Source organism: Arachis hypogaea, chromosome 2 (assembly GCF_003086295.3).
Source record: "Arachis hypogaea cultivar Tifrunner chromosome 2, arahy.Tifrunner.gnm2.J5K5, whole genome shotgun sequence".
NCBI lineage: Eukaryota > Viridiplantae > Streptophyta > Magnoliopsida > Fabales > Fabaceae > Arachis > Arachis hypogaea.
The window spans coordinates 97,775,401-97,787,997 of NC_092037.1; the positions used below are offsets into that span (position 1 = coordinate 97,775,401).

At 34.4% G+C, this 12,597-nt stretch overlaps 2 protein-coding genes across 18 annotated transcripts; both read right to left on the reverse strand.

Annotated features, from left to right (window-relative positions):
• Positions 1-772: 772 nt before the first annotated feature.
• LOC112754996 (uncharacterized) lies at positions 773-3,717 on the reverse strand. 16 transcript variants are annotated; one of them, XR_011874687.1, is made up of 6 exons: positions 3,182-3,662; positions 3,019-3,109; positions 2,875-2,937; positions 2,648-2,719; positions 1,718-1,912; positions 773-1,009 (listed from the first exon to the last, which is right to left on the reverse strand). XR_011874687.1 is itself a non-coding variant. In XM_025802878.3 (5 exons), exons 1-4 carry the CDS (start codon positions 3,394-3,396, stop codon positions 2,679-2,681), a joined length of 423 nt encoding a protein of 140 aa, XP_025658663.1. In that variant the 5' UTR covers positions 3,397-3,654; the 3' UTR covers positions 773-995; positions 2,648-2,678. The 16 variants fall into 16 exon arrangements, 4 of the variants coding, with proteins under 4 accessions (XP_025658663.1, XP_025658639.1, XP_025658669.1 ...); XR_011874685.1 differs by having other exon boundaries at positions 3,019-3,099; positions 3,182-3,658; XR_011874690.1 differs by having other exon boundaries at positions 2,648-2,795; positions 3,182-3,658.
• Positions 3,718-6,917: 3,200 nt separating this feature from the next.
• On the reverse strand, positions 6,918-9,860 carry LOC140172832 (uncharacterized). Of its 2 annotated transcripts, none has more exons than XM_072221578.1 (5): positions 9,430-9,816; positions 9,267-9,357; positions 9,123-9,185; positions 8,860-9,007; positions 6,918-7,198 (listed from the first exon to the last, which is right to left on the reverse strand). In XM_072221578.1, exons 1-4 carry the CDS (start codon positions 9,638-9,640, stop codon positions 8,995-8,997), a joined length of 378 nt encoding a protein of 125 aa, XP_072077679.1. In that variant the 5' UTR covers positions 9,641-9,816; the 3' UTR covers positions 6,918-7,198; positions 8,860-8,994. The 2 variants fall into 2 exon arrangements, with proteins under 2 accessions (XP_072077679.1, XP_072077678.1); XM_072221577.1 differs by having other exon boundaries at positions 7,060-7,198; positions 8,860-8,954; positions 9,430-9,860.
• Between the last annotated feature and the right edge of the window lie 2,737 nt (positions 9,861-12,597).

Below are 12,597 nucleotides of genomic sequence, written 5' to 3' on the forward strand. Positions count from 1 at the left end.
AAGTTTGTATTAAATATAAAATTTTGTGTGCTATATTAATAAATTTTTATCTCCTCCAATAAAAAATTGTGTACTGTAGAAAACCCAAAAGAGGAGAAATAATACATATGTCTAACATATGTCAATATTTTTTTCACTTAACTTGTACCAACTTAATTGAATTTGATTATAAAAATATTTGTATATATAACATCAATTTTAATTAGTTCACCCCAATGTTTAAATCTTTTGTTTCTTCCTATGATGCACGAATACAGACACAAATACGGGACATAACACAGGATACATCGACACACGAATTTTAAAATTTAACAAGATACAGGGATACACATATATATAAAATATAAAATATTTTTTAGATAAATTGTAAGAATATTTTATAATTTTATTAATATTAAAATATAAATTAATTTTTTTAATAATTTATTCTAATTATATAAATATTTAAAATATTTTTTATTTTAATAAATAAAAATATATACTAATTCTAAATTTATTTTAAAAATATATGATAAGAATAAAATTTGATATGTTGATATATAATTATATTTAAATATATCTAAATATATTTAGAATATATTTTTTATTTTTTATTAAGATACAGTTAAATATAACAGAAATACATATTAAATAAGTATCAATAGAGATCATATTTGTAACACCCTAACTATCAAAATGTCACGCTTCCGACTGCGCATTCTGATTGCTCGAGTATTACGACTCTTAAAATATTTAATACTAAAATATGAGCCTGTTTAAATCTTAAACCGAATTTTCAAAACATACATCCATACTTTTCAATACAATTTACAATACTTACAAATAATATATATATACATTATACTAATATATAAACTTCACATATCAAAACTCCTATCCCTCTTGCAAAGGTTATAACATTAATGGCGAGGGGAAAATACTGATAACTAAACTAAAATATCTTCTATCGCATAGACTAAACTCAACTACTCTTCATAAGCTTCTTCGTCCGTTTCCTGAAAAGAAAAGTCTGTAAGGGGGTGAGAACCTAACCATATGGTCTCACCACAGATTTTTAGAATTTGTTATAAGAAGATATTTAGTAAGAAAACTATTTTCAAATTCAATGATTAACGTTGTCTTATGAATCTTTTAATAACCAACGGCTAATCACTCAAAACCTCTTCAAGGAAACAAAATTTAACTTTTCAGAAATCCAAAACCTTTCTTTTCTTATAAGGAAATCCTAATCAGTTTTCTAGGCGGTATGAATAACCAACCTGTTCCAGACATAGGTTCATTAAGTCTATGCTGAACCAGCTTGATTTTTCATACCTTACTAATCTCTCAATTAGAAACCAATCAAATCAGAAACCGATTACGGCCTTTAGCCATCACATAATCAATCAACACAATCATCATCTCATCATCAATACTTGATCTCAAGAGTACCACATCAGAAACAAACACAGGCAAAACAAACAAGGAAAAACACAGGTATAGATAACAATTACCGCAAATAGATCATATAGCAATTAATAACAGTTAAGCAATTAGGCAAACCAAAACAAATTCAAACCCAAACAAAACATACAAATGCATATGATGAATGTCTATCCTACTGGCCGTGAGCTCACGTGTCAGTTATTTTGCCAGAACCCGACACATCTGGTAGCTAACCCAGACATTGGTCTCTAGGTTGTGCATCTCTAGGAGGATCATAAACGAAGGAGAGTACCTTTCCACATCAAAGGAGTGTGCCTTTCCACCTTCTCCTGGAGGTTTTACGAAGGAGAGTGTCTTTCCATATCGAAGGAGTGTGCCTTTCTACCTTGCAACCAGAGAAGAACGTGGGGGATACAATACGAAGGAGAGTGCCTTTCCACCTTCCCCACATCCACATCACGACAAGAGAGAGAACTGACATCCTCAACTTGCCACCCAAACACATTTTCAAATTAATACGCAATCGGGATCACACCCAAACCTTGCCATCTCGACCTTTTCGGCCACATATACATTTCGACCATTCCGGCCACATACAGTCATCCCAAAAATCAAATCATAGAATCCTTGAAAATCTAAGTCTTTCTAAATAACCATTTTTAAACAAAGTCTCCAATTTTTATAAAAATTTTGGGCAGCATCTCCTCTAAAATTCGATTTACGCCACCCTTGCGGGTCCCATCAAAACCACATTTTTCAGCCCATTCTCAACTAGTTTACAACATCAAATCCTTTCCAAAATCAAACCAATCAATTCCTCAACCCCTTTCGAATCATTACCAAAATAGCAAATTATTCTCAATGAACAAACCGTTACCAAATATCAAGTCTTTTCCAAATTGTTTTTAAATCAAATTCCGATATCAAATCGGGTTCAATATCAAATCAAATCTTAATATTAAATATTTTCTAAAATCAAAACACTTCCAAAATTATACTAATTACCAATATTAAATCTCTTCTAGTAATTCAAGAAAAACCACTTCGACATCACCAGCCGACTAATCAGAATATTTAACCTTCTCAATCGATCGACCAATCAATCAAACAAACAATCTCTCTTTCAACACAACTCAAATCAATTCATAAGACTCGCGAAGTCACAAAAATATACTTTTGCATTAATATCGACTCATAACAAGTTTTATAAAAGCGCCCCTACCTCGATAAGTTGAGTCCCATAACACAACGCATTACAGAAAAGTCCTTTCTCTCAGCCCGCGATCAACAGAAGCTGCAAATCTCAGCTCAATCATTCTTGCAGCAACCACAGCAATATTTATGCAACATGCAATATTCAGAACTCGAGCCTATGTTACCAAACCTCAAATTCTATAACCAAACACAACAGAAAACTAACGCAAGGGTTTCCAAAACTTAATTACTTACTGAAATAACAAAACGAAGTGGCTGAAAACTCCGAACACGACATGCAAGCACCGATACTCAACCCTATGATGGACAACATCGCAACATCTCAGCATGAGTTAACAAAACAGCGACAAAGAGGCTTCTCAAACCAAAAATGCTTACCAAGCCAGAGGATTCAGCGGCGCTCTCCGGCAGCAGAGGCAAGGTGCGGCAACACCCAGCTCCTCCTCTTTCCACGGAACCCTGATAGCGGCTGTAGCAACATGCAGTGACTATAATGTTCCCAGAATTCAAAAAGGGCAGAATCTAATAACAAGACCCTTACCGGTAGTGGATCCCGGCGACGCAGCAATATTCTCCGGTGGCAAGAGCTTGGCGGCACACCTCTAGCAGCGACGACAAGGCTTGCGACCGCGGTTGGGCCCGGTGGCAGAGGCAGCTCCGCGACGGCTCTCCTCCCACGACGCAGCTCTCTCCTTCTCGCGATAACGCCGGCGACTCCCCACGGAAGCGAATGGGCGGCACGGTTCCTTCCTCCATCGCGGTCCTCTATCTCACCTCAGATCTGACCCGCGATGGCGATGGCTTTTATGGACAGTAGCAGCGGCCTTCCTCCTCCCTTGGATGGCGATGCAGCACGGCGGCGAGGAGTTGGCGCGGCTGGCCGGTGAGCTCCTCCTTCCCTCTTCCCTTCTTCGCGATCCTTTTCCCCCTGTTTCCCTTCTTTCTTTTCTTTCTTTATTTCTTTCTTCAGTGAGTGTGGTGCGTGTGTTTAGTTTGTGTGTGTGCTAAGGGTGTGGGTGGGCGAGGTGAATGGGTTAGGATTTAAGTTAACGAAGGTAAATTAGGATTTGTGTTGTGTAATGAAATTGGGAATTTTAGGGATTAAGATAAGATGGTAGTTTTTAATAAAAATAAAAGTATAGAGTAATAATTCAAATTCAAATTAAATATATAATAATCAGCTTTGAAATACTGTTTTATTATCAACTTGAATTTTATTTTCGAATAAATGCTAATTCAATTGAAGATTTGATGATAATTAGATTAATTCTCCTTTATTTATAAAATAAGGTTAAAATCTAAATATTTAAAATTAAGACATATAAAATATTCACTATTTTTTAATTATAAGAACTCTAAATAATAAATAAGAATTCACTCAACTTACATATAAAAATCTCTAAAATATATTCTTAAATAAATATAATAGATCATAAATAATTTATTCAATAACCTTTAAAAATTAGGGGTCTTACATCCTATCCCCCTTATAAAAAATTTTCATCCTCGAAAATTAACTTGATACATAAAATACTAAAATAGTTTTGAATACTTTACTTTCGTATACCTTAGAAAACAAGGGTCTTAGCATATATATGTATATAATTTTCCAAATATCGAAAATCTCTAAAAACTTGGATGTAAAGAAAAAGTGTGGTCTAAAACAAAGGTTACAAGATGGTTCAAAACAAAGATATCACACGGGGCTACTATTTTACCAAAACTTGAAGCACAAAAAGGTGCAAGTGTTCTACTTATGTGTTTGCAAAAACAAAGGGGTATCTAGGTGGCAAAAGTTTGAAAACAGGCTGACGTAAGCAAATAGGACAATGTCTGCGCATAAGCCTCATACCAATTTCAGAGCTTCAACTTCCATTCCTTTCGAACTCTTATCTTTATCCACACTTGACTATTAACTTTGACTTTCAACAAACTCAATCAAGGTTTTAGACTCATTCATCGTCAAGCGGTAATCTAAACAATCAATTTTATTATTTCAAAAACTAAGCAATCTAACACGCGCTCAAATATATCAGTGCAATACCGCTATCTCACGTTACTCGATCACTTAACTACTTATCGTGAGTCATCGTCCTATACGCATTAAGCTACTAAGACATCTTCTCGGTCGTATTCCTTTGCCAAATTCAAGCATCATAACCTGCGATATTTTCAAACTCGCCAAATTCACCTCCCGCGTCGACAAGCTGTGTATTAGCGAACTAACATACTATTACCCATGTCTAGGAGTTGCACATGACACCGAACGAACTCAAGTTTACTTAGAGGGATACAACACGGAAGAGCAAATCAAACGACAAGGATAACATTCGCATGAAGTCGAGAGGATGAGTAGAGCTGTAATTAAATAGAGATTCGCAATAACAATGAAATGTTCCAGAAAGAATGTCAATTCACATCTTTCCGAGAAAATCTGAATCAAGGAACTTCGAAAGGAATCATAAGAAGAGTTAACATATTAAGCCAAAACGAGTTTAAGATGAATAAAGGACATACAAAGTTCGCAAAGAGAAGATAACTGAAATCAAGACAATGTTCACAAGATTTTAAAAGGATGGTATGGTACACACTTGAATAGGGCATCCTTTAACAATGGACAAAACTAAGAAAATCATTTCACCTTCTCAAAGAATGATATCAGACAAACTTTTTCCAAAAGAAGTTGCATTATGCCAAGACAAATTTAAGTTAAAATAAAATATAAAAAGCTTGTAAAACGAACATTAACTAGGATAATTGCAAAATCTTTCTTTGAGAACCTTGGGAGATAATCAAGTACATAATCAAATAAGAATATACATAAAAAACTGTAGTGTGATTGGAAAAATTTTAAGTTGTATTCAAACCACATAAAAGTTTTTTTTGTTTCAAAATCCCTATAAGTAAATGCAAAAGTAAAAGCAATCTTTTTGAGACTTTCAAAGATTAGTTGTGGCATAATCGGGTAGAGAACGATAAAAATAAAATTTCTTTAAAAGATCCTAAGTAGGAGTTCAAAAAGAATACTATAAGTCACAAAACGTCACAACAGAGCAAGATGCAAATAAGGTACAAAACATGGAGCAGAAGAATTAAACCGTATAATTAGGTAACTACGAATAGTAACCCTTAAGGTACAAGCCACTTAAGATTAAAGGATTATGCGTGTGTTTCTTAAGAGGGATATTCCAAAAGATTCAAGCAAACGGTAAGGAACACGATCAAGTAGAAAGCAAATCAAATCAAAACTTCTTTAGAAAAGTCTAAGACAAATTTTGAAAGGATTAAACAAATTGTTGTGCATCGCAGTGGTGCAGGTTCAACTCACTTCAAGGGTTTCTTAGTTTATGTAGAGGAATGCGAAATCAATGACCACATTGTAAGAATCAAAAGGGGAAACTAAGAACACTCTCAACTAGGTTATGCGTAAGAAAATTCAGATTGCTTTTGAAAAAGTAGTGAAGCAAGTGATTTCAAGATGAAGAAAAGAAAGACTAATGATACGTCACATAATGTGGCACGATTCATAGCGCATTCATTAATAACAGTTAAAAAGGAACACAGAGCTCATAAATGAGAGTAACTAAAATCAATGGTTAATGTTTCTAGAGATCTGTAAATCATTTATGGCACCAGAACAAATTCCAGATTCAAGTCAATGAGTATAAAATTCATAAAGATGGCTATTAACATTGATAAGGGTAAATATCCCAAAAGTTTTAGGTAACAACCGAATACAGAACTAAGCAAGACAATGTATGAATGGTAAGATAAAGTTGGCAATTGAATCAATCACATTTCATGAAGGAAATAATAAATAAGGAATTCCAATGCAATTGATAGAGAAAGAGATAAAACTAAGCACGAATAAAGGATTATACACCGAAACGAAATTAACTTCAAAGTTAATTTCTAATGCTCCCAAAACCACGATATGCGTTACCTATTACTCATATATTATTTATGATAACCCATTAGTGCTTCCATATACATAATTCACTAGTGTTAAGCCGGCCAAACTTAATACCAGAAATTATGCAATGCAAGACTAACGGGATTAATCAATAGACCGTCATGTGTATAAAGCTCTAACTCTCGTTACCAGAATAAGACCTATAACATGACAGACACTCAGAGTATGCAATGAAGCATAGTCAGTACATTCCTCAGGCTTTACAGGAAAGACTGCTCTGATACCATAACGTAACACCGTAACTATCAAAATGTCACGCTTTCGGCTTTGCCATTCTAATTGCTCAGATATTACAACTCTTAAAATATTTAATACTAAAATATGAGCCTGTTTAAATCTTAAACCGAATTTTCAAAACATACATCCATACTTTTCAATACAATTTACAATACTTACAAATAATATATATATACATTATACCAATATATAAACTTCACATATCAAAACTCCTATCCCTCTTGCAAAGGTTATAACATTAATGGTGAGGGGAGAATACTGATAACTAAACTAAAACATCTTCTATCACATAGGCTAAACTCAACTACTCTTCATAAGATTCTTCGTCCGTTTCATGAAAAGAAAAGTCTGTAGGGAGGTGAGAACCTAACCACATGGTCTCACCACAGATTTTCAGAATTTGTTATAAGAAGATATTTAGTGAGAAAACTATTTCCAAATTCAGTGATTAACGTTGTCTTATGAATCTTTTAATAACCAACGGCTAATCACTCAAAACCTCTTCAAGGAAACAAAATTTAACTTTTCAGAAATCCAAAACCTTTCTTTTCTTATAAGGAAATCTTAATCAGTTTTCTAGGCGGTATGAATAACCAACCTGTTCCAGGCATAGGTTCATTAAGTCTATGCTGAACCAGCTTGATTTTTTATACCTTACTAATCTCTCAATTAGAAACTAATCAAATCAGAAACCGATTACGGCCTTTAGCCATCACATAATCAATCAACACAATCATCATCTCATCATCAATACTTGATCTCAAGAGTACCACATCAGAAACAAACACAGGCAAAACAAATAAGGAAAAACACATGTATAGATAACAGTTACCGTAAATAGATCATATAGCAGTTAATAACAGTTTAGCAATTAGGCAAACCAAAACAAATTCAAACCCAAACAAAACATACAAATGCATATGATAAATGTCTATCCTACTGGCCGTGAGCTCACGTGTCGACTATTTTGCCAGAACCCGACACATCTGGTAGCTAACCCAGACATTAGTCTCTAGGTTACGCATCTCCAGGAGGATCATAAACGAATGAGAGTTCCTTTCCACATCAAAGGAGTGTGCCTCTCCACCTTCTCCTGGAGGTTTCACGAAGGAGAGTGCCTTTCCACATCGAAGGAGTGTGCCTTTCCACCTTGCAACCAGAGAAGAACGTGGGGATACAATACAAAGGAGAGTGCCTTTCCACCTTCCCCACATCCACATCATGACAAGAGAGAGAACTGCCATCCTCAACTTGCCACCCAAACACATTTTCAAATTAATACGCAAGCGGGATCACACCCAGACCTTGCCATCTCGACCTTTTCGGCCACATATACATCTCGACCATTCTGGCCACATACAGTCATCCCAAAAATCAAATCATAGAATCCTTGAAAATCTAAGTCTTTCTAAATAACCATTTTTTAAACAAAGTCTCCAATTTTTATAAACATTTTGGGCAGCATCTCCTCTAAAATTCGGACTACACCACCCTTGCGAGTCCCATCAAAACCACATTTTTCAGCCCATTCTCAACTAGTTTATTTACAACATCAAATCCTTTCCAAAATCAAACCAATCAATTCCTCAACCCCTTTCGAATCATTACCAAAATAGCAAATTATTCTCAATGAACAAACCGTTACCAAATATCAAGTCATTTCCAAATTATTTTTAAATCAAATTCTGATATCAAATCGGGTTCAATATCAAATCAAATATTAATATTAAATCTTTTTTAAAATCAAAACACTTCCAAAATTAAACTAATTACCAATATTAAATATCTTCTAGTAATTCAAGAAAAACCACTTTGACATCACCAGCCAACTAATCAGAATATTTAACCTTCTCAATTGATCGACCAATCAATCAAACAAACAATCTCTCTTTTAACACAACTCAACTCAATTCATAAGACTCGCGAAATCACAAAAATACACTTTGCGCATTAATATCGACTCATAACAACTCTGAAAAGTAAAACAAGTTTTATAAAAGTGCCCCTACCTCGATAAGTTGAGTCCCATAACACAACGCATCACAGAAAAGTCCTTTCTCTCGGCCCGCGATCAATAGAAGCCGCAAATCTCAGCTCAATCATTCTTGCAGCAACCACAACAATATTTATGCAACATGCAATATTCAGAACTCGAACCTACGTTACCAAACCTCAAAGTCTATAACCAAACACAACAGAAAACTAACGCACGTGTTTCCAAAACTTAATTACTTACTGAAATAGCAAGGGTTTCCAAAACTTAATTACTTACTGAAATAGCAAAACGAAGTAGCTGAAAACTCCGAAGATGACATGCAAGCACCGATACTCAACCCTATGATGGACAATGTTGCAACATCTCAGCATGAGTTAACAGAACAGCGACAAAGAGGCTTCTTGAACCAAAAATGCTTACCAAGCCAGAGGATTCAGCGGCGCTCTCCGGCAGCAGAGGCAAGGCGCGACGACACCCAACTCATCCTCCTTCCACGGAACCCTGACAGTGGCTGTAGCAACATGCAGTGACTATAATGTTCCCAGAATTCAAAAAGGGCAAAATCTAATAACAAGACCCTTACCGGTAGTGGATCCCGGCAACGCAGCAATATTCTCCGGTGGCAAGAGCTTGGCGGCGCACCTCCAGCAGCGACGACGAGGCTCGCGACCGCGGTTGGGCGCGGTGGCAGAGGCAGCTTCGCGACGGCTCTCCTCCCCCGACGCAGCTCTCTCCTTCTCGTGACAACGCCAGAAGCGAATGGGCGGCACGGTTCCTTCCTCCATCGTGGTCATCTATCTCACCTCAGATCTGACCCGCGATGGCGATGGCTTTTACGGACAGTAGCAGCGGCCTTCCTCCTCCCTTGGACGGCGATGCAACACGGCGGCGAGGAGCTGGCACGACTGGCCGGCGAGCTCGTCCTTCCCTCTTCCCTTCTCCGCGATCTTTTTCCCCTGTTTCCCTTCTTTCTTTTCTTTCTTTCTTTCTTTCTTCAGTGAGTGTGGGTGCGTGTGTTTAGTTTGTGTGTGTGCTGAGGGTGTGGGTGAGTGAAGTGAATGGGTTAGGGTTTAAGTTAATGAAGGTAAATTAGGATTTGTGTTATGTAATGAAATTGGAAATTTTAGGAATTAAGATAAGATGGTAGTTTTTAATAAAAATAAAAGTATAGAGTAATAATCCAAATTCAAATTAAATATATAATAATCAACTTTGAAATACTGTTTTATTATCAACTTGAATTTTATTTTCGAATAAATGCTAATTCAATTGAAGATTTGATGATAATTAGATTAATTCTCTTTTATTTATAAAATAAGGTTAAAAATCTAAATATTTAAAATTAAGGCATATAAAATATTCACTATTTTTCAATTATAAGAACTCTAAATAATAAATAAGAATTCACTCAACTTACATATAAAAATTCCGAAAAAATATATTCTTAAATAAATATAATAGATCATAAATAATTTATTCAATAACCTTTAAAAACTAGGGGTCTTACAATATTTAAAATATATCTAATATATAAATACAACAATTCAACAAAGTGTGTATATTTCGTAGGTTTCTTTCATTTGAAATATATTAATTTGGATTCGTTTATTTATTTATCTTCCCAAAACAAATGCATACATGATTGATAATAGTGTTGGTTTGGAAACAAATAAGAAAGACACACACCTGAAAAAGAAAAAGAAAAAATTATAGTATCGACACGTACTAAGAATTCAATATCCATACATAAAAGGGGTATCGACACGTAACAAAATGATTGGTGTACTACGTTGTACTGTTCATTAGTGTTGACCATGAAATTATGAATTAATATAAGTGATGCTCGATTCGAATTAAGATTATGTATGGCCATTTTTGTTTCGTTGTTATCTTTATTAAAGTGTATGGTCCACGTAGCCTTTCAAATTTTAAATGTACATAATAGTAATGATCAAGTGTATTGTACAATTAGGCAATGCTCATCAATATAAGGTCTTAGTTTGTGTCTATATTAAGGGCACCTAATTAGGTACTTGCCTTAATACTAGGGAACGTAGACTTACTTCAAGTTTACTCTTTTCTTATTCTCTCTCTTTCTCTCTCTTTGGCCTGATACTATATGGTATCAGAGCTTTGTAATGTAACTGTAATATAATTAGATTACATATAGGACTAGTCTGTCACGTAATTAATTGGCCTGAGTCTGGCCTGCAGCCTGCTATAGGTTTTTTTTTAAAGTACTAATCCTGACCTATTATTCAGTCTGACCTGGCTTAAAGCTTGTTAAAAGGCTTGATAATTTTTCTTTTACAAAAATAAAAATATTATTTAAAAAAATTATTTGTTACTGTACTAGTCAGCATTCCCTATAACTATATAATATGAGATACACATATAATTACTCCAATTCAGTTTGTTATTAATTCATTTTTAACATACTTTCAGAACTTTACTCTTTTTCTATTCTCTCTCTTTTTCTCTCTCTGGCCTGATACCTATATGATATCAGAGCTTTCTCTCTATATTGGAGCTTTGTAATGTAACTGTAATTAGATTACATATATTTGTGCAATCTATATCATGTATATGATGGAACATAAAGCTGCATTATTGATAAAATTTTACAATATATATATATATATATATATAAGGTCTTTTAATTATTTAATTTGTTGCCAAGTAAGGTACACAATAATGTACACATTGTTTATTAATGTCTGAAAATGTTCTTAAATTTAGGAACAGTGTGAATGCATGGTTTAGGAGTGGAAACAGGTTAGGCTAGGCCAACAAGACTAGCCTGTCACGTAATCAATTGGCCTGAGCCTGGCCTGCAGCCTGCTATAGACTTTTTTTAAAGTATTAATCCTGACTTGTTAATCAGCCTGGCCTGGCCTGAAGCCTATTAAAAGGCCTGATAAGTTTTTTTACAAAAATAAAAATATTATTTAAAAAAATTATTTGTTACTGTACTAGTCAACATTTCCTATAACTATATAATATGAGATACACATATAATTACTTCAATTCAGTTTGTTATTAATTCATTTCTAACATACTTTCAAAACTTTACTCTTTTTCTATTCTCTTTCTCTCTTTGGCCTAATACCTATATGGTATCAGAGTTTTCTCTCTTTACTATGTGGTATCAAGTTGAGATACTCCCTATAAGAAAGAAAGTCACGAGAGGAATAGCAGTGTCAATATACAATACAAAAGATCAACATTGGAGTTTAGCTTCAATACCACAGATGTTGTGATATTCATTCACAATTATTGAAATTGCAGTCCTATGACCATTATCTAAATCAAATCACTAAATGTTAGGCAAGGTTACGCTATATCATAAAGCTAATTATCACGGTGACTCCAATTTAATCTATCATAATACCTTCAACTAAATTTTTTCCCTAAAAAGCAAAATATGGAATAAGAAAACACTATCGCACTAGTTTAAACAATAAAAAATAAATCGAGTATACTGTATTCTTACTTTGATATTGTTCAATAACTTGTAGAAATCTTCAAGTTTATTTCTCCTCCATTGGAATCAAAAAATTTTGATTAGGGTTTTAGAGTTCAATCACTGTCACGTAATCAATTGGCCTGAGCCTGACCTGTGGCCTGCTATAAGCTTTTTTTAAAGTACTAACCCTGGCCTGTTATTCAGTCTGGCCTGGCTTGAAACTTGTTAAAAGGCTTGATAATTTTTTTTACAAAAATAAAAATATTATTTAAAAAAATTATTTGT